Source organism: Ctenopharyngodon idella, chromosome 18 (assembly GCF_019924925.1).
Source record: "Ctenopharyngodon idella isolate HZGC_01 chromosome 18, HZGC01, whole genome shotgun sequence".
NCBI classification, from domain to species: Eukaryota; Metazoa; Chordata; class Actinopteri; order Cypriniformes; family Xenocyprididae; genus Ctenopharyngodon; species Ctenopharyngodon idella.
In genome coordinates this window covers 33,355,491-33,380,325 of record NC_067237.1, presented here as the reverse complement: position 1 = coordinate 33,380,325, position 24,835 = coordinate 33,355,491, and the positions used below count along the sequence as shown (strand labels likewise).

Below are 24,835 nucleotides of genomic sequence, written 5' to 3'. Positions count from 1 at the left end.
CTATTTTATATACACTAGTATATCTAGTATAGAATATATGATGAGGCTTAAATTATTTAAGCCTCATTATATATAATTAAAGTGTCCCTTCCGCTGTAGTTCTCACATTTGTGGACATTCAAATATGGCGCATTATGATGTCTCAAATCTGATGTAAGTGACATCAACGTAATTGGTTCTTGAATATGTCTGGTGACCAAACATCGAATTTACCATTAAGTTTCACTGTATGGAAAAACTGGACATTTTCCATGGGAAAAAAAAAAGAAGGAAAGAAATTGGCAGATTTTGAATGACATCAGGGTGAGAAAAGTTCGTTTTCGGGGTGAAATATCCACAGCACTCAGCTTAAATAATTTAACTTGCTTAACTGGTGAAATATTGTGAGTAACTTTAAGACATATGTTTGTGACTTGAATTGATCTATTCTGTGGATTGATTTACCATGATCACAATGGTATTCCGAGTAAAAGTTGAAGTTTGAGACTATTTCACCCCGAAAATGAACTTTTCTCACCCTGATGTCATTCAAAACAGTGAAAGTTAATGGTAAATTCGATGTTTGGTCACCAGACATATTCAAGAACCAATTACATTGATGTCACTTACATCAGACTTGAGACATCATAATGCGCCATATTTGAATGTCCACAAATGTGAGAACTACAGCGGAAGGGACACTTTAATTAATATATAATGAGGCTTAAGTGCAACTTTAGTGTGAGTCTCTGACTCAAGTTTCCATCTGTATGTACAGTTGAGTGCATAAGCTTGCATTCTCCTGGCAGAATTTGCAAAATATTAATAATTTAAAAATATATAATAATAATAATAATAAAATACTAATAAAATAAAAAAAAATAATAAAGAGAAATCAATTATTATAACGTGTAAACATTCACTGATAAAACATTCACCGATGCTTGAGAAGGTACCTAACATTTTACACCACCAGATGTCGCTACACACAGCTCTGAAAGAGTTCCTCTCCTGTTGCGCTATTTGTACGTATTTTAAACATTATTATAGATGCAAAAACCAACGCTTGGCACTAATTAAATCAATTTAAATCTCAAAGTATTTTGTGTGTTGTTAACAGAAGAAGTGGCGCAAACGAACCTATCCTACTATTGCGAAGGCATGGCTCATGAATATTGCAGAGCCGTGGAATATTCATTCAGATCGCAACGTGACGTTCGTCCGATAGTACTTCCCTGATTGGCTGATTTTTATGTAAAGGCTGGTCTCATAATAATATTAATTACGTTATTTGAGCGGTGGTCGATCCGGGCTCCAGGAAGGTCTCAAAACAACGTCAGCCCTACCTAATTAATAATAATGAGCTAAGCCTTGACCACGTAGGATTGGTGGTACACGGGAAGTATTGCGTCACTGCACGGCCGCTTATACACGCACTGGTGCTTCATGTGGGTGTGGGAGCAACTTTAGGAAACAAAGTGTCCATCGCTTCAAAAGTATCGCACAATTGTACTTGTTCTCCGTTGGTTTAACATTTTCGAAAAAGCTTTTAAAATCCGACGAGATCAACAGACTTTCGGATCACTGTCCTGGTAAGTACATGTTAGTTTTTAACTCTTCAAAGGGTGATGATAACAGTTTGATCATGTCTTGTCAACTCGTTTAAGTGTACAATTTGTCCTTTTGGTTTTGTATTCATGTATAGACTCAACAAACACGCAATATGTAATGATGTTTGCTCTCATATATTAGGTATGTTGTGTATTATCTGTACACACGTGTCCTTGATCAAATATAGTCATCTCAAACACATTCATATGATTATGACCTGAAATTATAATCTGTTCAGAGAGGAAGAAATGTCCTGGGAATTTACCTGCCTCACCTGGGAAAATACACTGCTTCACTCCCATATCAGGTTACCTGTCAGGAATGTTTGGTTTAGGGATCATTTTTCCTTCTGAATGATCGATTTTCCATTCTTTCTTGCTTAGCTGGTGAAATACTGTGAGCAACTGTAAGACATATGTTTGTGACTCAGTCAGAATTGATCTATTCTGTGGATTGATTTACCATGATCACAATGGTATTCCGAGTAAAAGTTGAAATTTGAGACTATTTCACCCCGAAAATGAACTTTTCTCACCCTGATGTCATTCAAAATCTGCAAATTTCTTTCTTTCTTTTTTCCTGGAAAATGTCCAGTTTTTCCATACAGTGAAACTTAATGGTAAATTCGATGTTTGGTCACCAGACATATTCAAGAACCAATTACGTTGATGTCACTTACATCAGACTTGAGACATCATGATGCGCCATATTTGAATGTCCACAAATGTGAGAACTACAGCGGAAGGGACACTTTAATTAATATTAAATAAAAATATAATATACAGTCATTTCCACACAAATCTCTCATATAACTTCAGAAGACTTGGAATTTAGTACACAAGTCATACGGACTACTGTATTTTTAGAGCTTGACAGCCCCGTTCACTTTCACTGCATGTAGTAAGAACATTCTGCAAAACATTTTGTTTTGTGTTGCATGGACAAAATGTTTGGAATGTGGAACATAAGAGTGAGACATTTTTGGTTAAATCATTCCTTTAAGCATCTCAAAAGAGAAATCTGTGCTCAGAAGAACTTTCCATAAAGCTCAAATCATTTAAACTGGCTTATCATTTTTTCCTGTCTGTTCTAGAGAAAGCAAATTAAAAGAACATTGGCTTGTGTGTTTTTAAGTGGGGTCTTAGCAGGGCTGGGAATCGAGGGTCACATGACAGGATGCCAAGAGCACATGAGCACCAGCTGATGGTTATTAGATAAGCCTGATGTTAAATCTTACAGTTCACATCCTTCTGAAACACCAAATAGAGCCTTTATATAAGCAGTCATTGGCACTGAAGTGTGTCTGTTTACACTTACTATGGCAAAAAATCACTCACACACTTTTTTATTCAATAGAAAAATTGATACAATTCATTATTTAGTTAATGAAGAATGTTTTCAGCCAAATGGACACGTATTTTCCTGTGATTTAATTCCAGATAGCTTCAGTGGTATTAGTACAAACTGCACCACCATAACTATTGCTTATATATACAAGTATTTAAGTTGAGCTTGTGCATCGTCCTGCTGCATTTGTGTTGCAGACATGAATGATTTCTCAAATCATGTGTGTTGTTGAGGAGAGTGTGCTGCTCTTACTTCACTAAGTGATCAGATTCACCATTTTCATCTGCTGGACCATAAAACAGGTGAAAATATCCCACAGACACACATTAAAGGAGGGACCCGAGCCATACGGTGCATATAAGTCCTCCTAGGAAGGTTGTGTTTACAAATGGGGAAGTTGTAATTATGGCATGAGTGTTCAAATCACTTTGCAAGTTGGTGGTGTACCTTTTCTATCAAAAAAAAAAAGCATGATTTTTCTTTTTAACTCTGCTTTTTGCTTTTTTACATAATTGTATAATAAGTAATTGTACAAAACTATTGTATTTTGGTAACGCTTTGCAATAAGGTTCCATTAGTTAATGCATTAAAGAGTTAGTTCACCCAAAAATGAAAATTCTGTCATTTATTACTCACTCTCATGCCGTTCCACACCCGCAAGACCTTCGTTAATCTTTGGAACGCAAATTGAGATATTTTTGTTGAAATCCTATGGCTCCGTGAGGCCTACATAGGGAGCAATGACATTTCCTCTCTCAAGATCCATAAAGGTACTAAAAACATATTTAAATCAGTTCATGTGAGTACAGTGGTTCAATATTAATATTATAAAGCGACGAGAATATTTTTGATGCGCCAAAAAAAAACAAAATAACGACTTATAGTGATGGCCGATTTTAAAACACTGCTTCAGGAAGCTTCGGAGCATATTGAATCAGCGGTTCGGAGCGCCAAAGTCACGTGATTTCAGCAGTTTGCCGGTTTGACATGCGATCCGAATCATGATTCGATACGCTGATTCATTATGCTCCGAAGCTTCCTGAAGCAGTGTTTTGAAATCGGCCAAAAATGTCTCAATTTGTGTTCCGAAGATGAATGAAGGTCTTACAGGTGTGGAACGGCATGAGAGTGAGTAATAAATGACACTATTTTCATTTTTGGGTGAACTAACCCTTTAACTAACGTTAATAATGAGTATTTATTATCTTTAACATTAGTCTACAGCGATACAAGGTGAATAAAATAATATCAACAGATACACCTTTTGATTTTAACATTGTATTAGTAAATGCTGAAATTAACATTAACTAAGATTTATAAATGCTTTAGAAGTATTTTCACCGTTAGTTGATGTTAACTATTGAAATGGAATCTTATTGTGTGTTACCCATATTTTGTAGATGCAACTTATTTTATTGTAAATAAAAAAAAACATTATTTTCAACAAATTAACTGTTAATACAGACGCTGCATCCATTGTGTCCACAATGTTTTCTAACTGACATGCCTTCAACTTGGAAACTTCAGAAAATGCAGAGTTTCCTCGTAATACCAACTTTGTGGTGTCGTTCATGTGCTTTAAACTTGTAAATACACTTTTAAAAATAAAGGTTCTATAATTGGCATTGATGGATCCATGAAGAACATCCATGGAACCTTTCCATTCCACAAAAGGTTCTTTATATTGCAAGAAGGCTCTTTAGATTATTAAAATGTTCTTCACACTAAGAAAAAATAAAAATGTTCTTTTAAGAACGGTTCACTGAAAGGTTCTATGTGGACCCCAAAATGGTTCTTCTATGGCATCACTGTGAGGAAAGAAAAAAATAAAAAAAATAAAAATTGACCTTTATTTTTAAAGGCCGGGTGCAGTTAGGTCGTCGGCTGTCAGCGAGCATCTGTTGGGCTAGTTTTTGGATGTTCAGTTTAGTGAACGAGTCAGTGCATGAGAATTAAAGCGAAAGTGATGAAAGGGAGCAAGTAAGACGGCACGGACAGAAGGCTGGTCTAATATTATGTTATCCTACCCGAGCATTCCAAAATGCGAATATTTTCATAACAACACGAGCCACTTAAAATGAAGAAAATTATCAACATAACTGATATTCAAAATAGTAAGCAAGAGCTGCATTGTTTACGTTTCCTATATCTGCGTATATCCTTTTTTCTCCTTTTGAATGATGAATATAGTCTATTGATACCTGCTGACATATAGACAGTTAATTCCTTACACGCAGGCGCAGAACGCACATGCTCATTTGCAGTCGGCTGTAGTCTGTGCTGTGTGTTCAAGCACAGCTTTTTGTTCCAGCCGATGCGAGGCGACAACACCGTTGGTTTTTGTTGCCGTAGTTCTTTGAAGTCGGCTTGGTGTGTCCCAGGCTTAAGACCATACGATATTTCTGACATGACTTCAACGCAGTCCAAAAGATCACTTTTTTTCTTGCAAGACAGAAAGAAACCATCCAAAACATCCTAGATTTAACTTCAACTAGTTCATTATATTTATGTTGTCACATCTTCTAAAACTGAAAGGTTATAGTTAAAATGTGATTGTAGTTGGTTTGGAATGTCTAATAGGCCAAAGAACATGTCTTCTTGTTATGTTTCTTGCGTCATGTCAAAGGTTATTAGCTTCTGTAGGTCTGCATGGTAATTTTATCTTTCGCACTTACCGCTCGAAAAGAGGGAAGTGGACAAGAAAAAAAAAACAACTTGTCAGAGCTTGACTGGTGAAGAAACTCTGGTGTGAAATGCAGAAGAGTTTTTGGTTCCTGGGTCCGCAGCTCTCTCCGTTAGCACTGGCGTGCATCCCAGGGTGGTGCTATGCTGGGAATGTTTGATAAAAGCCGCCTTCTCTGTTTCTCCTTTTCTTTATCCTGGCTTTCATCAGGGCTGTTTTGGTTAAACAGGAAGCACAACTCAAACTCAGGCATTTCGTTGAGCTGTTGCACAAGGCCAGTGATTGTTTAAGCACATGTGTTGTGTAGATGTGTCTAACTGAAATGAAGGCGTCAGTCAGTCTTCAGAAGATACAGTAGTGTCGAATGACCATCACAGACATTTCAGATGATGCAGCCGAACACTCAACATTTGTGTCTAGAACTGATCCTTCAGGGTTTGTGTGTTCATGCTTATATAGCACATAGAGATCATTTTGTTTTCGCAAATCAGTGCACTTTCCAGACAGTGAAAACACAGTGTCTAACCATCTAATTTATCAGTTTTCCTGTAGCCATAATAAATGTCAATATGTGAAACTTACAGCATGGAAAAACAAAGTTGCAGATCTTAGTATGTTCCTTCTACAGTAAGAGTCTTAAAGTTGAGCAGATTTGTCCTCATAAGAGTGTGATTCTGTGTTTGTTTATAAGCACTGTGCAACTAAAATCAATGCAAACTCTATGAATTCTGTTTTGTGCACTTTTTTTGAATGCTAGAATCATGCAGAATCAAGGGACTGTGTTATTATCCATCAGCTTCAGTGTTCATAATTTAAAAATGTTAGTACAAAAGAAATTTACACCTGCTTCCTGCCATGTGTAAATAGTGTGTAAAACATCCGAACATGTTGTTCTTTTCGGCAAAATGATGACTGCATTTTGATAACACTATGTATCATGATAATATTTCTTAAGTTTGTTTGTTAAACTCATAAGCCCATATAGGTTAAACAATTTTGGCTTTCTGTCCGCAGTGGAGGGGCTTGAGGAAGCAGCTTTTACTCAAGCTCTGATATACCCTCAGGTACGACTAGTGCTTGGGAGAATTTTCATCATATATATATATATATATATATATATATATATATATATATATAGGTGCTGGTCATATAATTAGAATATCATCAAAAAGTTGATTTATTTTACTAATTCCATTCAAAAAGTGAAACTTGTATATTATATTCATTCATTACACAGACTGATATATTTCAAATGTTTATTTCTTTTAATTTTGATGATTATAACTGACAACTAAGGAAAATCCCAAATTCAGTATCTCAGAAAATTAGAATATTACTTAAGACCAATACAAAGAAAGGATTTTTAGAAATCTTGGCCAACTGAAAAGTATGAACATGAAAAGTATGAGCATGTACAGCACTCAATACTTAGTTGGGGCTCCTTTTGCCTGAATTACTGCAGCAATGCGGCGTGGCATGGAGTCGATCAGTCTGTGGCACTGCTCAGGTGTTATAAGAGCTCAGGTTGCTCTGATAGTGGCCTTCAGCTCTTCTGCATTGTTGGGTCTGGCATATCGCATCTTCCTTTTCACAATACTCCATAGATTTTCTATGGGGTTAAGGTCAGGCGAGTTTGCTGGCCAATTAAGAACAGGGATACCATAGTCCTTAAACCAGGTACTGGTAGCTTTGGCACTGTGTGCAGGTGCCAAGTCCTGTTGGAAAATGAAATCTGCATCTCCATAAAGTTGGTCAGCAGCAGGAAGCATGAAGTGCTCTAAAACTTCCTGGTATACGGCTGCGTTGACCTCGGACCTCAGAAAACACAGTGGACCAACACCAGCAGATGACATGTCACCCCAAACCATCACTGACTGTGGAAACTTTACACTGGACCTCAAGCAATGTGGATTGTGTGCCTCTCCTCTCTTCCTCCAGACTCTGGGACCCTGATTTCCAAAGGAAATGCAAAACTTACTTTCATCAGAGAACATCACTTTGGACCACTCAGCAGCAGTCCAGTCCTTTTTGTCTTTAGCCCAGGCGAGACGCTTCTGACGCTGTCTGTTGTTCAAGAGTGGCTTGACACAAGGAATGCGACAACTGAAACCCATGTCTTGCATACGTCTGTGCGTAGTGGTTCTTGAAGCACTGACTCCAGCTGCAGTCCACTCTTTGTGAATCTCCCCCACATTTTTGAATGGGTTTTGTTTCACAATCCTCTCCAGGTTGTGGTTATCCCTATTGCTTGTACACTTTTTTTTTTTTCTACCACATCTTTTCCTTCCCTTCGCCTCTCTATTAATGTGCTTGGACACAGAGCTCTGTGAACAGCCAGCCTCTTTTGCAATGACCTTTTGTGTCTTGCCCTCCTTGTGCAAGGTGTCAATGGTCGTCTTTTGGACAACTGTCAAGTCAGCAGTCTTCCCCATGATTGTGTAGCCTACAGAACTAGACTGAGAGACCATTTAAAGGCCTTTGCAGGTGTTTTGAGTTAATTAGCTGATTAGAGTGTGGCACCAGGTGTCTTCAATATTGAACCTTTTCACAATATTCTAATTTTCTGAGATACTGAATTTGGGATTTTCCTTAGTTGTCAGTTATAATCATCAAAATTAAAAGAAATAAACATTTGAAATATATCAGTCTGTGTGTAATGAATGAATATAATATACAAGTTTCACTTTTTGAATGGAATTAGTGAAATAAATCAACTTTTTGATGATATTCTAATTATATGACCAGCACCTGTATGTATGTATGTATGTATGTGTATAATAAATATATATATATATATATATATATATATATATATAAATATACTGGCCACTTTATTAGGATAATAAAGGGGGCATAATAAGGGGGTCCAACCCGGTACTAGCAAGGTGTACCTAATAAAGTGTCCAGTATATATAATATACTGGCCACTTTATTAGGTACACCTTGCTAGTACCGGGTTGGACCCCCTTTTGCATACGGAATTGCTTTAATTCTTTGTGGCATAGATTCAACAAGGTGCTGGAAACATTCATCATAGATTTTGCTCCATATTGATATGATAGCATCACGTATTTGCTACAGATTTGTCGGCAGCACATCCATGGTCCTGTCCCAAATGGCAAGAAGGAAGGCTGTCAGGAAGAAGTCTGCTGCGGAGCTTGCATCAGTGTGGGAAGGTGCATATCGACTGCAAAGGGACTTCATGTGGACTTCATGTGGACTCATGTGGACTTCATGATCACGTGCATGTGGTGGCCATTGTTAATCCACAAGACCATAAGTGCATATAAAGTGTGCCATTTGGGACAGGGCCCATGATGTGAATCTCCCTTTCCACCACATCCCAAAGGTGCTCTATTGGATTGAGATCTGGTGACTGTAGATACCATTTGAGTATAGTGAACTCATTGCAGGTATTGCGCATAATTGTACATATTCTCACAGGGTTCTTGATTATAAAAGAGGGTATTCCTGCAAACTTGAATTATAGCATGAATGTTGAATGAAAAGCCTAAATTAATCCACACAGATTATCATAGAATTTGAAAATTACCCCATTGTAAAAACACAAATAGTCAAGTGAAGTCACCTTTATTTATATAGTGCTTTTTACAATGCAGATTGTTTCAAAGCAGCTTTACAGTGATGGCAGGAACATAATTTTGGCTGTATAGCTCTAGTCTGTGCTCTAGTCTACAGCTCTATAAGAAAATAGTGTCATTGTCCAGCTTAAGTAAGTTCAGTATTGGTTCATTTCTGTTGTAGAAATCATTAGTTATTAATTTAGTTCATTTACAGCAGCTCTGGAGAAAACGATGATGTCATCGTCCAGCTCAGTTCAGTTCTCATACAATGTTGTCAAAGCAGGCAGATAAAAAATATTAAGAATAATAAGTGTCCCCAACTAATAAGCCAAAGGCGACAGTGGCAAGAAACCCAAACTCCATCAGGTGACAGAATGGAGAAAAAAAAACCTTGGGAGAAACCAGGTTCGGTTCTCCTTTGGCCAGCAAACAAACCGTGCATGATTATGATTCAGGCAGCGTTACAGGTCAGAAGTCAGATTGGGATCGGAACTTTCAAAATATTTAATCCAGTTCCATCTGGTTGAAGATCTGGTTCATCACGCCGGTATGGAGATGGGTCTGTTGAGGATCTGTGCTACTGGATGTTGTGTCATTGAGGCCTTAACAGGGGATAGTCAAGTTTACACTATCTCGGCTGACACTTTAGGGATGTGTTGTGGTCGTGTCTAGGCGCAGGTCCTCCATCTGATCTGGATATGGCCCGGATCCGGCTGACTACGGTAAACCTCGGGATAAACAGAGAGACTAATATTAGTGTAGATGCTATTCTTCTTCTGATGTATCAAGTACATTGGGTGTTATAGGAAGTGTTCCTGGTTCCGGCTGACCTAATTTATGCAACCTAACAATCATTTAACTGATTTGAAAAAAAAAAAAAAAAAAAATTTGATAATGTGTTGTGTATGCCAGGTTAAAGAAATGTGTTTTTTTTTTTTTTTTCTACATTTAAACTGACAGTTTGTCTGCTTCCCGAACAATACTAGGAAGACTGTTCCAAAGTTTAGGTGCTTAATAGGAAAAGGATCTACCACCTGCGGTTGATTTTGATATTCTAGGTATTATCAACTGGCCAGAATTTTGAGATCACAATAGACATGAAGGACTATGATGCGTTAAGTGCTCGCTCAAGTACTGGGTAGCTAAACCATTTAGTGCTTTGTAAGTAAGCAGCAAGATTTTAAAATGTATACAATGTTTAATAGGGAGCCAATGCAGTGTTGACAGAACCGGGCTAATATGGTCATACTTCCTGGTTCTAGTAAGAACTCTAGCTGCTGCATTTTGGACCAGCTGAGTTTTGTTTTATTTTATTTTATTTTATAAGTTTATTTATTGAGTGTGCAGGGCAACCACCCACTAGAGCGTTACAGTAATCTAGCCTGGAGGTCATGAACGCATGAACTAACTGTTCCGCATTTGTCATTGACAGCATGTCATTCATTATATCATTTTTAAATATATTTTTAAAGGGTTAGTTCACCCAAAAATGAAAATAATGTCATTAATTACTCACCCTCATGTCGTTCTACACCCGCAAGACCTTTGTTCATCTTCGGAACACAAATTAAGATATTTTTGATTAAATCCGATGGCTCAGCGAGGCCTGCATAGACAGCAATGGTACTTCCTCTCTCAAGATCCATAAAGGTACTAAAAACATTTTAATTAGTTCATGTGAGTACAGTGGTTCTACCTTAATATTATAAAGCGACGAGAATAATTTTTGTGCGCCAAAAAGACAAAATAACGGCTTTTTAACAATATATAGTGATGGCCGATTTCAAAACACTGCTCCGGAGCGTTATGAATCTTTTGAGTCAAATTAGTGATTCGGATCGCGTGTCAAACCACCAAACTGCTGAAGTCACGTGACTTTGACGCTCCGAACCACTGATTCGATTCATAAAGCTCATAAAGCATAAAGCAGTGTTTTGAAATCGACCATCATTAGATATTGTTAAAAAGTCATTATTTTGTTTTTTTTGGTGCACAAAAATATTCTCATCGCTTTATAATATTAAGGTAGAACCAATGTACTCACATGAACTGTTTTAAATGTTTTTAGTACCTTTATGGATCTTAAGAGAGGAAGTACCATTGCTGGCGATGCAGGCCTCGCTGAGTCATCGGATTTAATCAAAGGATTTAATCCGAAGATGAACGAAGGTCTTACGGGTGTAGAACAACATGAGGGTGAGTAATTAATGACATTATTTTCATTTTTGGGTGAACTAACCCTTTAAGATGGAAGAATGTGGTTTTACAGATACAAATACATTGAGTGAGCACACATTTTGGTGAGATAATTGAAATTTCTTTTACAAATATGTATTTAAAAAACATTTAAAAATAAGTACTTTTGTTTTTAATAGCATCAGATTTTCTGCTGAAAGAAACACAAGCGCAGTTCTCTGATCAGCCAGAAAAGATGAACCCAAGAAAAGTCTCCTGTGGTCTCGCTGGATGGATCCAATTGCTTGGGTCAGCCCCAGACGCTAAGCAGCTTACAGTCGGGATGGTCTTTAGCCCTGCCGTGTGAAATAATGTGCTCGTTTGTTTGAGTTTTTATGTTCTTTCTGCAGTCATATGATCTGCTTTAATGCGGTCTGAGGAACTCACACTGAACATTTTTACAGCTACAGCTAAGCCATCGCCATATGGCTACAGCTGAGCCAAACCTACAGACCCTTTTCTCTCCTCAGTTGTGTTTGCCGACATGACAAGACAAGATGCGTATCAAGACATTATAAAATCATAGTGCTGTAGAAACAGAAACCGGTTTTAAGCACCCTTAATTCTTTTTAATTAAGCTTACACATGACATCATCTCACAAAGAAAGAACGTCCATTGATCTTATGAGAAAAGATGTTGATGTGTTGTAAACGCTTTAATTTTCAGGGCTTGCTTTTGCAAAACTTTGAGGTTATGTGTAACTTAAATGAAGTGACCAGATCACAGTTCTGCAGTTTATGTTGACTTGTTCACATTATGAGAGCATATGATAAGACTTAACAAGCTCTTGTCACAGAAGCGCTTGTAATTTCAATGTCACATTAAACCTACAGTACCAAGCATTAAAATATTTTACTGATAGTTAAAAATAGAGCATGACCATTTTAAAGCTTAAAGTGACAGATAATGATTGTTACTAGTGTGGCATACCATGGATTATGAAACACAACTTTTAACTGAATGATGTCTCGGTATTGTAGTCATAAGCCACTCTGTTAACAGTGAAAAGAAACTTGAGTTGACAAATGTGAGTGGAAATAAAAGCTGTTGTGTAGATGCATTCATGTGTGAGAAGGTGCTTTTTCCTCATTTAAGCTCCAGGATTTCAGCATTTATGGACTCACATGACCAATAACAAATAAAATTGGTTTAAGAAGCATATTCACTGTTCAAAAATAAAAATGCTGCACTTGTCTCAAATTCTTATTTTAGTTTCCTGTTACTAAATCAGCAGTTTCATCAAAACAGTGAAATGAATGACGTGAAAACACTTGCCTTTCTTCATTTTGAACGAAATGCTTTAAAAAAAGGATGGTCTCTTGATGGACTTTGTCGACTAATGGGTTCTCTAAAGTAAGGATAACCATCAATAACTGGGTTGGACCAAACTGGCCCATAACTGATTAATCAACCTAAAGTTTTTAAAATAGAGACTGAATGAAAACAAATATAACACATAAAATAGTGCTGATTCTGAACTTTATATATTTATTTATTTTAAATCGAAAACAGTACTCAACCATTAAAATGCACTGTACTTTTTAAATATAAAAATAATATATTAATTATACCTTGATCATTCATGTTAGTTCATAGTGTATTAAATAATGTTAAGAGATACAACTTAATAATGTATTAGTAAATGTTGAAATTAAAAATGAACAATACATTAACCTTAGTTAATGTTACAAATGGACTCTTATTGTAAAGTATTACCATTTCATATAAATCCAAACATGCATCTATTCAAAACATTAATTACTATATAATGAAATGAAAACAGGTATGGTCTACTTTATACATAGCGTTTTATTGTCTGTTTTAAATCCGGATCTAAAGTGTCCCGCTCTGTGCAGCGCAGTCTCGTGTCAAAACAAACTCCACCAGGCGTCAGTGATAGTTTTTATCTCGCCTCTAGAGGCCGCTCTCGTACTGTATAATGACAGCGAACCCTTCTTAGCAGCTCCAACAATGAGATATATCTAACTTCAGAACCACGTTACAGCAGTCTGCAAAACTGCGCCAGACCAACAGCGTCAGACCTGACGTTAGGGTAGTGCTGACGATCATATGACCTGCCCCAACCACTAACCCTACCCTTCATTATAACTATAAGCTCAACCTTAACGAATGCGAACCCCACCCAACCACTAAATCTACCCTTAATGATGCTATAAGCTCCACCCTGACACCGTTGTGAGACTGCTGGCCCGGCGCTGTTGACCTCAGACTGCTGTGACATGGTTCTGCGGTTCTGCAGTTAGTTATTATTGCCAGTAACTGACACAACCCGGAAAAACTATCGATATGTATTTTTACCGATTACCAATTGTTCCAGCAATCGGTTGTCGGTGGCGATTAATTGGTAAAATCGATCAATCGGTCAACCTCTACTCTAAAGTCAGCATGAATGTTGTTGAATATCCTGCTATGTTATGAAAGTAAAATGGGTTTGTAAAAGGAAAATTATGTTAAATATTACTTTGCACTTTGTACTCAACAGTGCAGTGTATGAGTTTTATAAGGTTATTTTCTCATCCAGCATCAGAGTTTGATAGCCCATCCCCCTCCGCTACGTAATTAAAGCTACAACAGTTGAGTGCATGAAGTGTCCAACCTTCATCTGGGTATTTTAATTACAGTTCACAGTTTCAAAGTTCAAAAGAACAGCATTTATTTGAAATATAAACTTTTGTAACACTATAAATGTCTTACCGTCACTTTTGATCAAATTAATGCTTTCTTGCTGAATAAAAGTATTAATTTCTAACAAAAAGCTTACTGACCCCAAACCTTTTAATGATATTGTATATCAATGATACTACAATAACACTGCTCTGTGTTTGTCCATCGCAGGTCCTTGTTCAGCTTTCAGTATGTCCGATGGGGACTATGATTACCTCATCAAGTTCCTCGCACTGGGGGACTCTGGGGTGGGAAAGACCAGCTTCCTATATCAGTACACAGATGGCAAATTCAACTCCAAATTCATCACGACAGTGGGAATAGACTTCAGAGAAAAACGAGTGGTGAGTATTTTTTATTACTGGAACTGAAATGACATTAAGACATTTTCATAGTTTTATTGATGTTTCTTATATTCCCTTCATCGATGTGTATATGCAAATATGCATGCATTGCTAATTATATGTTGACATTTTAACTTATTTTTGAGTATTCAACTATGATGTTATATTTATAGTTTTATGCAAATGAGACACCTTTCTCACAGTCTCATTGGTTCAGATGTTTCCTGCTTGATTTGTAATGGAGGTTTAGTGTTTTGGAGTCCCGGCCAGGGTTAACTGAACTGTGAAATCCCATCGTTCTGTTCAGCTCAGCACATGGAATCTTGCCTAGAGGTTAAAAACAGCCATTCATGTATAAATCGCAGCCTCAGGTGCAGAGAGGTATACATACATTTGTCTGAACACGGTCATGAATACTAGATGCAGAAAAAACACATGCAGTACACTGCGCTCCTGCGAAAGCAAACAGACGTTCTCAGAGTAATTATGCTTTTCCTGAATGCAATATGATGCCTAAGGCAGCTTAATTTGTTGGGAACACGCTACGGCAAGAGGCAGTCTACATAACTCATGATACACACCTTAAAATATGTCAGACAGATAGACAGACAGACAGAGATACAAAACTGTACATTATCCCACCTATTACATGACTTCTTACCAAATAAAATACATAGGCATAAAATATTGATTCAAGTAGAAGCTATTTTATTAGATAAAAATATGAGAAGAAAGATTGTGGCGTGATATGAAGACTTGAATCTAGCAGCTGTATAGCAAACTCTTAATTATTAATTTTACTGTCATTAAACTGAAATATTTGACTGCAGTATTTCACAGAGACATGCACCAAAAAGAGTGCATTAGTGGCTGCCAACTTTTTCAACAGCCTTCCTAGTAATATTTCACATAGGGATATTTAAAAAAGTTTGATTTATTTATTTATTTATTTATTTTATTTTTTAATAGAGTTATAAGCCATGAATCAAGCCAACTAGCTATGAGGGGAATCACAACATTACAAACCTTGATTTAGAAGCCAATAGTGCTGAGCAAAAAAAAAAAAAAAAATTCCATTAATCGTTTTTTAAATTGTGGTCGATTCGATATAGATTCTCAAAAGCCATGAATCGATTTTTTTTTTTTTTTTTCGTGTATATTTCCGCAAACATTAAACATAATATCTGATTGACGTTAATCTTATTACTAGTCTTCTCCACTAGATGTCATCCTCTTATTTACCTTGTGTGAAAGTGGGGACCCTGTCATTCATTCAATGCTTAACATGGCGGATGCAGGTGCGCCTTTATGCTTGAAAGACGTTCCAAACAGTTGAAGGAACTAAACATAGTCGGTTATGGCTTAAGTGAAAGACAACGCATGTGTATCAGTATATTGGATCTGTGCATTAGTCTTAAAGTGACAGCAGCCTAATATTCCTGCTGCTGTCTGTGTTTAATGTTAATCAAACTACAAAAAAAAGAAATCACTCACTGCTCTTGACTGAATAACTTTTTTGTAACTTTAAGGGTTCACCTTTATTTAATTTATACAGTGAAGATTATATGCAGTGTTGTTTTACATTTTATTACTTTATTCAATTTCTGTACCTGAAAACTACTGTTAGACCTACCTGAAAAACCTGAAAGCACTGATTATTTCATTTGTATCTTTGTTCTATTGCATTTATTCATTTGTGTTATTGCTTGTAGTTTGATTATTTGTTCTTTTTTTATTAATAACGGTTTACTTGTCTTTAATAATCTTTGAAATTTATATTAGTTAGTAGTTTTAGCCAGTGAAAATTGAATTCATTGAATCTAATTGAGAACTCTTGTGAATTGGAATCGAAACGGGACATCTGTATCAATACTCAGCCCTAGAAGCCAAAGAAAAAAAACAAACGTACAAGACTGTGTACTTAACAGCTTTAGTGAGAGAAAGAACTACAATCCCATGAAGCATTGCGAATGATACAGTGAAATTAAAAACAATGTCAAAATGTAAAACTACTGATTTACAGATATAAACTTAGCAAAAAATGCTGATAGCAACACAATCAACGGCGAAATGAATCTGCAGCAGTCAGGTGGTACAAGTCAGCGCTCTGAGTTGTTTACGTTCATTATTATAGGAATGTTTTGGAGGAGGCGTGGCTTTGGAGAGCACTCTGAAGGGAGGGTGGGATCTTATGTTTTCAAAGCTAGCTTACTATTGCTAGCCTCTCTGAAAATGCCTACCCTACTTTTAAAAAGAGCTTAAAAAGACTTAAGACTCTGGAAAACACCAGGAGAGAAAGATGCCCTGATGACCTGCATGAAGATGCACTACAGGATGTTAGGATGCAGATGTGGCCAGAGCAATAAACTGCAATGTCTGTAATGTAAAATGCCTAAAAAGTGCTACAGGGAGACAGCTGATCGTCCTTGCAGTGCCAAACCAAGTGTAACCATATGTCCATGTAAATCTGATGCAGTCCATGAGGATGAGATTGCACTGTAGGATACTGACTGTTATTTTTGATATTGACACCAATTTGATCATCAAATGTCTGTGAAATGCGTTCTGTTTATGTCTCAGTTGATGAATTCTTTTTTGTTAATAGCCCATTATTTTAAGGTATGGTAGAGTTAAATGAACTACTGAGCATTTTGTTCACGTATCCCCTTTTGTCAACTCACGTACCCCAGTTTGAGAACCACTGTACTATGGGAACTGAGCAGGGGTGGCAAACTCCAGTCTCAGAGTTCAGCTCCAACCCTGACAAAAACTCACCTGCCTGTAGCTTTCTCAAAACTCAAACTCAAACAAAAACATACCTAGTGTGAGTTCTTGTATTTAATGTTGATAACAAGCAAGAATGCAATTGTTCCCAAATATCCACATGACTGCAAACGTGACATTATTATACAACAGGTCAAAAAACAAAACAGACATTTTAAACACAGTACTGTCAGTATTTACTCTATTTTGCAACGAAAAAATATTTCTAATGAAAACCACAGCAGAACTAACACACGCATGCGGTTGCGGCTTTGAACGAATCGTGAGAGTCAATGATTTATTCACAGCCACTTGCTTCGTTACTGAATGAATGACTCGATGACTCACTCATAAAAACAGTGACTTGCTGCCACCTACTGGCGGTTTTAGTTTAATATTTAAAAGTATCACTTCGTTTTACCATCATTGTATATTTCTCTATTGAACATTTTTTTTATTTAAAACATTATTTATTTGATAAAGTTGTTCATAAAGGTAAAAATATGCACTGGAAAATCAATTTAGGGGGCAAATATTGTCCCTTAATGGAAAAGGTGTGACTGCAGTCTAAGTGGAAGAGAGAGAGTACGCAGAAGTATGGTAATCCCTTCAGGGGGTACTCCTCTGTAAAAAGTTTGAGAACCACTGCCATAGTAAAAAGAACTGACTGAACATTTGCTTAGAGAAAACTGAATTGGGATGGCAGGTATAGATGCGGAACATAAATTCAGTATAGCAGATTGTTTGTGTGTTTTAGAGGAAAGATGAATGCAGGATCCTCCCAGCTTCATATGGCATAACAGAGCAGGGATCCCTCCTTAAGAACAAACACTTCAAAACGTAAGACATCAAACAAATGCTGATCGTTTAGGACCATACAATTATGCTACTAACGAGACACTTCCAGCTCTGAATCATCAAGTGTGCGTTTCGTGGTTGTGTTTGACTAAGTGAAAAGTAAATTCAGGTTTCCTGGAACTGCATACCGACATGCTAAAAAACACACCGAACACCACAGCAACCACATAGCAATTCCCTGGCAACCACCACAACACTGTAGCAGTGTGGTAGCATATCTTGCATCTGGCAAACCTCACATTTTCTGCAGAGAATATAGTATCTTTGTCAAAGTGGCAAGGATATTTAAGCACTATTATGCACTAATGTAGTCTCCTACGGGTCTCTAAATAAGGTGTACAAATCCAACGGTCCTGATGGAACAGCCGGGAGAGGTCAGAGGATCCACATTCAGCTGTGGGATACGGCCGGACAGGAGAGGTGAGATGCAAATCAGTACTTTTGCTTTACTTTCTAACATACACTCAATGAAAGAAATAAAATATGAGTCAAAGAGGTTTTATTTGATGTTCTGGATGTTTTTTCACTGTTGTGTGACTCATTTCTTCACCTCTAAATATTCATGCAGATTCCGGAGTCTGACCACAGCGTTCTTCAGGGATGCCATGGGCTTCCTGTTGCTCTTTGACCTCACGAACGAGCAGAGCTTCCTTAATGTGCGGAACTGGATGAGTAAGTCCTTCATATCTTACTGAGTCCAAACTCACTGAAACAAACACATGAGACGGATTCATATACACACCGCAGACCTTATCTTGTTTTAATACAATTACATTTTTGAATTTCTCTGTTACCACATTTAAAGAGTAGCTACATACAGTTTCTTCATAAATTGTTTATTTTTGCACAAATTATCCTCCCAAAAATTTTGTATTTATTTTAATTTTTAACTAGAAGCTTATGTAATTGTTTTTTTTGTTTTGTTTTTTTAAATATTTAATATAATTTGATTAATTGTATTAACTCACAGCTTATAGTGGTTGCCCATCCTCTAACAATAATAAATTATTGAAATATTTTTATATAAATATTTTGTATACAATTTTGTAAATTGTATTTATTTTAACTACAAGCTTATAGTGATTGGCCATCTAATAATAATAATAATGATAATAATAATTACTAGTTGCTGGTTATTATCATCATTATTATTATTATAAATAATTTTCAAATAATAACTATTTAATAATTAACTCCTGTGATGTCTTGTGCAGGTCAGCTGCAGACACATGCGTACTGCGAGAATCCTGACATCGTCTTGTGTGGAAACAAATCAGACCTGGGGGACCAGCGTGCAGTGAAAGCGGACAATGCACGAGAACTGGCTGAGAAATATGGGTGAGACACCACATTCACTTGATCCATCAGATCTGAAAAGACTTGCCCTGTATCTGTGTCTGAATGTGATGTCACACATGACCTTGTCTGCTTCGAAAATCAATAGTTTTTTGTTATGGACTGGACTTTAGGACAGAAATGCTTCACTGCTCACATGTGGAATGTTCTTTTGATTGAAAGCATTTAGGTTTCATAGTATCCGGATGCAGTGGTGCCGGACCAAGGCTTCTGGCGAGCTAGTTACAAGGTCATCACGTACTAATTTGATTGTGGAAATAAAATTACATGAAGCACTAGGGAAGTTGTACGGGTTTGTCTGATAAAGGTGTAGAAATGTGAGAATTCCCAGGCGTGCAGTAATGTGACATGTGAGATGACTTGCTGGTGTGTTCAAGTTGTATCTCAATGTAGGTCTTCATACGTGTTTACAGGGTGCGGGCGACTGCAAGGATGTTTGTTTTAAGGGCCGTGTCTGTACCGTGTTTGCCTAAGATGAGGGCTGCTCTTGTTAAATGTGACATGTTAAGATGGCGGTATACCGAAAGGCTAATATTTACTGTGTTAATGTGAGGAGTCTTCAGTTTAGACAAGCACTTAGCAAATGCAGAGTAATGCTCGGTATTACTACAGAAGGCATCTGAGAATGTTTTGGCCTCATGAACAGATTTTAGGTATCAGGAAAATTAGATTTTCATTGCTCTTAATTATGTTCAGTACAATTTTGCATGAAGTTATGTGTAAACCTTCAGAGTCGCTTGTTAAACTTGTCAGTCTTGATTCAATCCCTCTTTTGACATTTTTAGATGTACTGACTTCATTGCGTTGTCTGTTATACACACACAAAACATAAGTATTCAAAAAAAGTGTCTATCCTGGAGAAAAAGGGATTGGTTTTTCCTTTGGGTTTATGGTAAGGCTAATAATTATTTTGATGACGGTCTAATCTAACTAAACTGCAGCAGTTTACCTACTATTAAGATGAATAATGCAAGAATTTATAATCATCGGCTCATAATGGAGAGCTTTTACCTTTTTGAAGTTAAAACGTTATAGGCATTTGCCAGGTAATAATGAAGACAAGATGATGAAATCATCATCATCATCATCATAAAGTGAATTATGCCCACTGATTGTGCTGCTTTTTTATATATATACTTTTTGTTTTAGTACCCGATTCACTAAAGAAATTATGATAGTGGTGAAAAACAAGGCCTAAAAATTTTGGCTGAATGCAGTTTGCATAACGCATTTCTCCATCCCGCAGGCAATGCGGTGTACTACTACTGAAATATATATATGATATATATATATATTCGAGAGAAGAAAAGAGAAGAGAAGAGAGAAGCTTTCTCCTCTATGTCGAATTCTGCAGACATATTTACATAGAAATTTATATACACCGTGTGTCGTCTTCTCACAGAGGAGAAAGCTTCCGGGTTAGATGTCAGAACGCCGGATCCTGCGTCAGCACCACATGCATGCTTCGTGGCATTCTCGTGAACGCGTGTCGGAGTCCCACACGGAAGAGATTCTCGTCGCTTTATAAAATTAAGGATAAACCACTATAGTCACATGGACTATTTTAAAGATGTCTTTACTATCTTTCTGGGCCTTGACAGTGGTAATTGCTTTGCTGTCAATGGAGGATAAAAAAAACATCTCAGATTTCATCAAAATATCTTAATTTGTGTTCCGAAATGAACCTGAGGTCTTACAGGGTTGGAACTACATGAGGGCAATGATAGAAATTTCATTTTTGGGTGAACTAACCCTTTAATTGGAACAGGCTATAGTGGTTACATCATGTTCGGTCTCGTGAGATCAAGCAACTATTTAACAGTGATGTGAGTTTGCAGTGATGTTATCAGAGTGATCATCAATTCTGTTGACTGATTCTCACAACTAAACTCCTCCCAGGCTTGTCTTTGTACAAACAATAGAGACATCTGAATCTATCACTGCAGTGGTTCTCAATCCTTTTTTGCTCTACGACTCTGCTAACGTGGGAGTTTACAACATAACTGTGGGCCGGGTTCGCTTACATAACTGTAACTGTTTTTTTCCTCTGCGTTTTTATTATTACAATAAAGTGGAGCTCTATCTGTATTGTAATAGGATGTTAAGATGCTAGTCCACGCTAACTAGTTGAAGTATTCTCTCACCTATTGTAATGTCAAACAATGATATAGCCATTTTTTACTTTGTTAATAGTTATGACGAAAAAGTCTGTGTACACATCTGGCCTAAATGTTTATCTTATGTTAAGAGGTTTTCAGCTTCGCTTGGCGTTCTGATACAGTCCCCACAGGTGTACCTATATAAAGTATAACAGAGACACTGCTATCACGTCTAATAAATAATGCAAACTAAGGTGACACTTACCACAGAGAAACGTTCTACTCCAGTCATGATTGAAAATCAATTTCTGATTGATCGACTACTTCAGACGTTTCATCATTGGACTCTGGCTCAAATTGATACGGTAAAATCAATGCTATCTTTTCTGTCCATACATGGTATACAATGTCTTGCGAATTGATAGCTGTCATTCAGTTAAGGCAATGGGTGCTCGGTGTGCACAGTAGACTAATCACAAAGGAAAGGAGCCTACACTGCTCCAATCAGAGCAGTGTAGGCTCACGGAAAGGAGGGGTATAGAGAGACTGATTCTTCAAACTGCTTCTAACGAATCGTTTACAAATCATTGAGAACTGAGGTGAAATTAAATGTATATTATGAGAAAACTAAAGTGTTTTTTGACCTCGCATGAATGTAAACCTGTCGTAGGAGACTCCCAAAACAATATTAGGAACCTTAAAAAAGGAATAATAGGGGCACTTTAAGTACTCACCCTCATGTCGTCCCAAACCCATAAGACCTTCGTTTGTCTTCAGAACACAAATTAAGATATTTTTGATGAAATCTGAGGGTATCTGATCCACACATAGGCAGCAACAACATTGCTGATTTGAGGTCCAGAAAGGTACTAAAGACATCGTTAAAACCGTCAACGTGTCTACAGTGGTTCAACCTTAATATTATGAAGTGATGAGAATACTTTTTGTGCGCAAAAACAAACAACAAATTCGTCTGTGTTTACATCCGAACGGCGGCTCAGTATTGGCCGGCTCTGGTCACAAGAGCAGCGCAACGTGTGCGTGTGATTCTTGCTGCTTCATAAAATAAAAAAAAAGTATTCTCACTGCTCCATAATATTAAGGTTGAACCACTGCAGTCACGTCGATGGTTTTAACGATGTCTTTAGTACCTTTCTGGACCTCAAAAGGTGCAATGTCATTGCTGCCTATGTGTGAATCAGATTTCATCAAAAATATCTTAATTTGTGTCCCGAAGACAAACAAAGGTCTTACGGATTTGGGACAACACGAGGGTGAGTACTTTATGACAGAAATTTCATTTTTGGGTGAACTAACCCTTAAAGCTAAATTCATTAGAAAATATATTCAAATAGAAAGCAGTTATTTTAAATTATAAAAACATTTCACAATATTACTGTTTTCACTGTATTTTTGATCAAATAAATGCAGCCTTGACAAGCATAAGAGACTTCTTTCAAAAACATTTAAAAAAGTTATACTACATTATAATATATATTTTTAAATATTTTAATGTAGTATATGCTATATCTGTAGCTTAGCAACATGCTAGTGCCAAACTAGCAACTACAAGTTGGAATTGTAATTGAAATCTGTTTTATTTGTCTTCTTCTTTCAGTGTCCCATACTTTGAGACAAGCGCTGCCAACGGTGAGAACGTGAGCCATGCCGTGGAGGTTCTGCTGGATTTGATCATGAAGCGCATGGAGCGATGCGTGGACAAATCCTGGATACCTGACGGAACCGTTCGAACCAACGGTCACAGCACCAACGACCTGGCAGAGCCGCGGGACACAGACCAGAGCAAGTGTGCCTGCTAATTCCACGTTTCTGCCACTTTACAGTAATAATCCTCCCTGTGTGGCCTCTGCTTCAAGACACAGTGAAGGCTCTCTGATCTTTTTCATTATTCGTATTCATTTCAGTTTAATTCAGTGGCTGTAGAGGATCAGAGACCCTGCGCTGCATTAAACCAGGGGTTGCCACATCCTCACTTAGTTTTTCTCAGAACGAATGGACTAAAGCCACCTAGATTATCAAGGCTGGTACTTTCAGCTGGTTACCAGTCTCCACGTTTTGAGAGCACTTTACAACAAATCCTTCATTCAGAACCCTTAATGCATCAGACTAGATGTGTATCAAGGGCTTGATTTCTCTCGCTGTGCCTTTCACTGTTAGTGCAGTTACTGTTAAAACAATCTGGACTAAATGCATGCAGTGGACATCAGTGCATTTCTCTGATTCCAATACTGTGTGACACAGTTGTTAGAAAATGAGGTTTGTGATTTCTTAATGAGAACCTCACATCTCAAAATCACTGAAATATAAACATATTTAAAATATATATTTAAAAAAAGTTCAAAATGACAGTTTTGTCATTATTATCTCACCTCCCATGTTATTTGAAACCCACTTTTTTTTTTAAATGAAAAATAAGAAAAACATCATATAAACTTAAAATGATGAGGGTGAGTAAATTATGACAAGATTGTCATTTTTTTTGGTGAACTGTTCCTTAAATAATTTGTGCTGGTTGTCCCTCTCTAGTGGACTGATGGTGAATCGCACTCCCTTCAATGCCACTTTTTAACAAGTTTGTAGAACTTCACACTTTTAAACGTGTTACTATGTTATCTCTAGTCATGTAGATGTGTCAGACAAATAAAACAAGTATTTAGATGTCATCGTATTCATATTTAGATTAGTAGTCGATTTATATTGTATATTTGTTAAGACATTGACCAGGTGTTGGTTGTGGTTTTTCTGTATTTCTGGACTCTGGTTCATGTAACTTTACTGCTATTTAATCACGGGATTTGATTTGGAATGTTTAGATTAAATATCCACATTTATACTGTAAATTATGGTTAAAGTTCATATTTTATTTCTCAAAAAGGGGTTGCAAAGCGCCAGTAGATTCTGTTCATCTTATCTCTTTACAGTCCCTCCACTTCACAAAAGTAAAACAAAAGAATTCTGAGTGAATGTTTCTTAATCTTCTGTGGACATTTTGGTTTCGTTTACAGAATAATTTCCAAAGTGCTTTATTTTACTGTAGTGCCTGTAACACTGTATCATTGCCAAACACTGTCTTTTGTGCCAAATACTGAAACTCTGTTTGAGAAAATAAATATATTTTATTTATTGTTATGATGTTGTCATATGCACCCTTTTGAAATGCATTAATAGTGATAATCTGTATCCTTGTCTGATGAAATCTGAAATTGCAGCACAGACCCACAAATTAGCCCTGGTCTTGTTTTGCATTTTTGCTTAAGACATTGGTTGCC

The 24,835-nt window shown here is 36.9% G+C and overlaps 1 protein-coding gene across 1 annotated transcript; it reads left to right on the top strand.

Moving 5' to 3' along the window:
- Nucleotides 1-1,317: 1,317 nt before the first annotated feature.
- Nucleotides 1,318-24,695, top strand: rab27a (RAB27A, member RAS oncogene family). Its single transcript, XM_051869809.1, has 6 exons — nucleotides 1,318-1,571; nucleotides 14,297-14,469; nucleotides 18,425-18,510; nucleotides 18,659-18,762; nucleotides 19,305-19,428; nucleotides 23,164-24,695. Exons 2-6 carry the CDS (start codon nucleotides 14,317-14,319, stop codon nucleotides 23,363-23,365), a joined length of 669 nt encoding a protein of 222 aa, XP_051725769.1. The 5' UTR covers nucleotides 1,318-1,571; nucleotides 14,297-14,316; the 3' UTR covers nucleotides 23,366-24,695.
- Nucleotides 24,696-24,835: the final 140 nt, after the last annotated feature.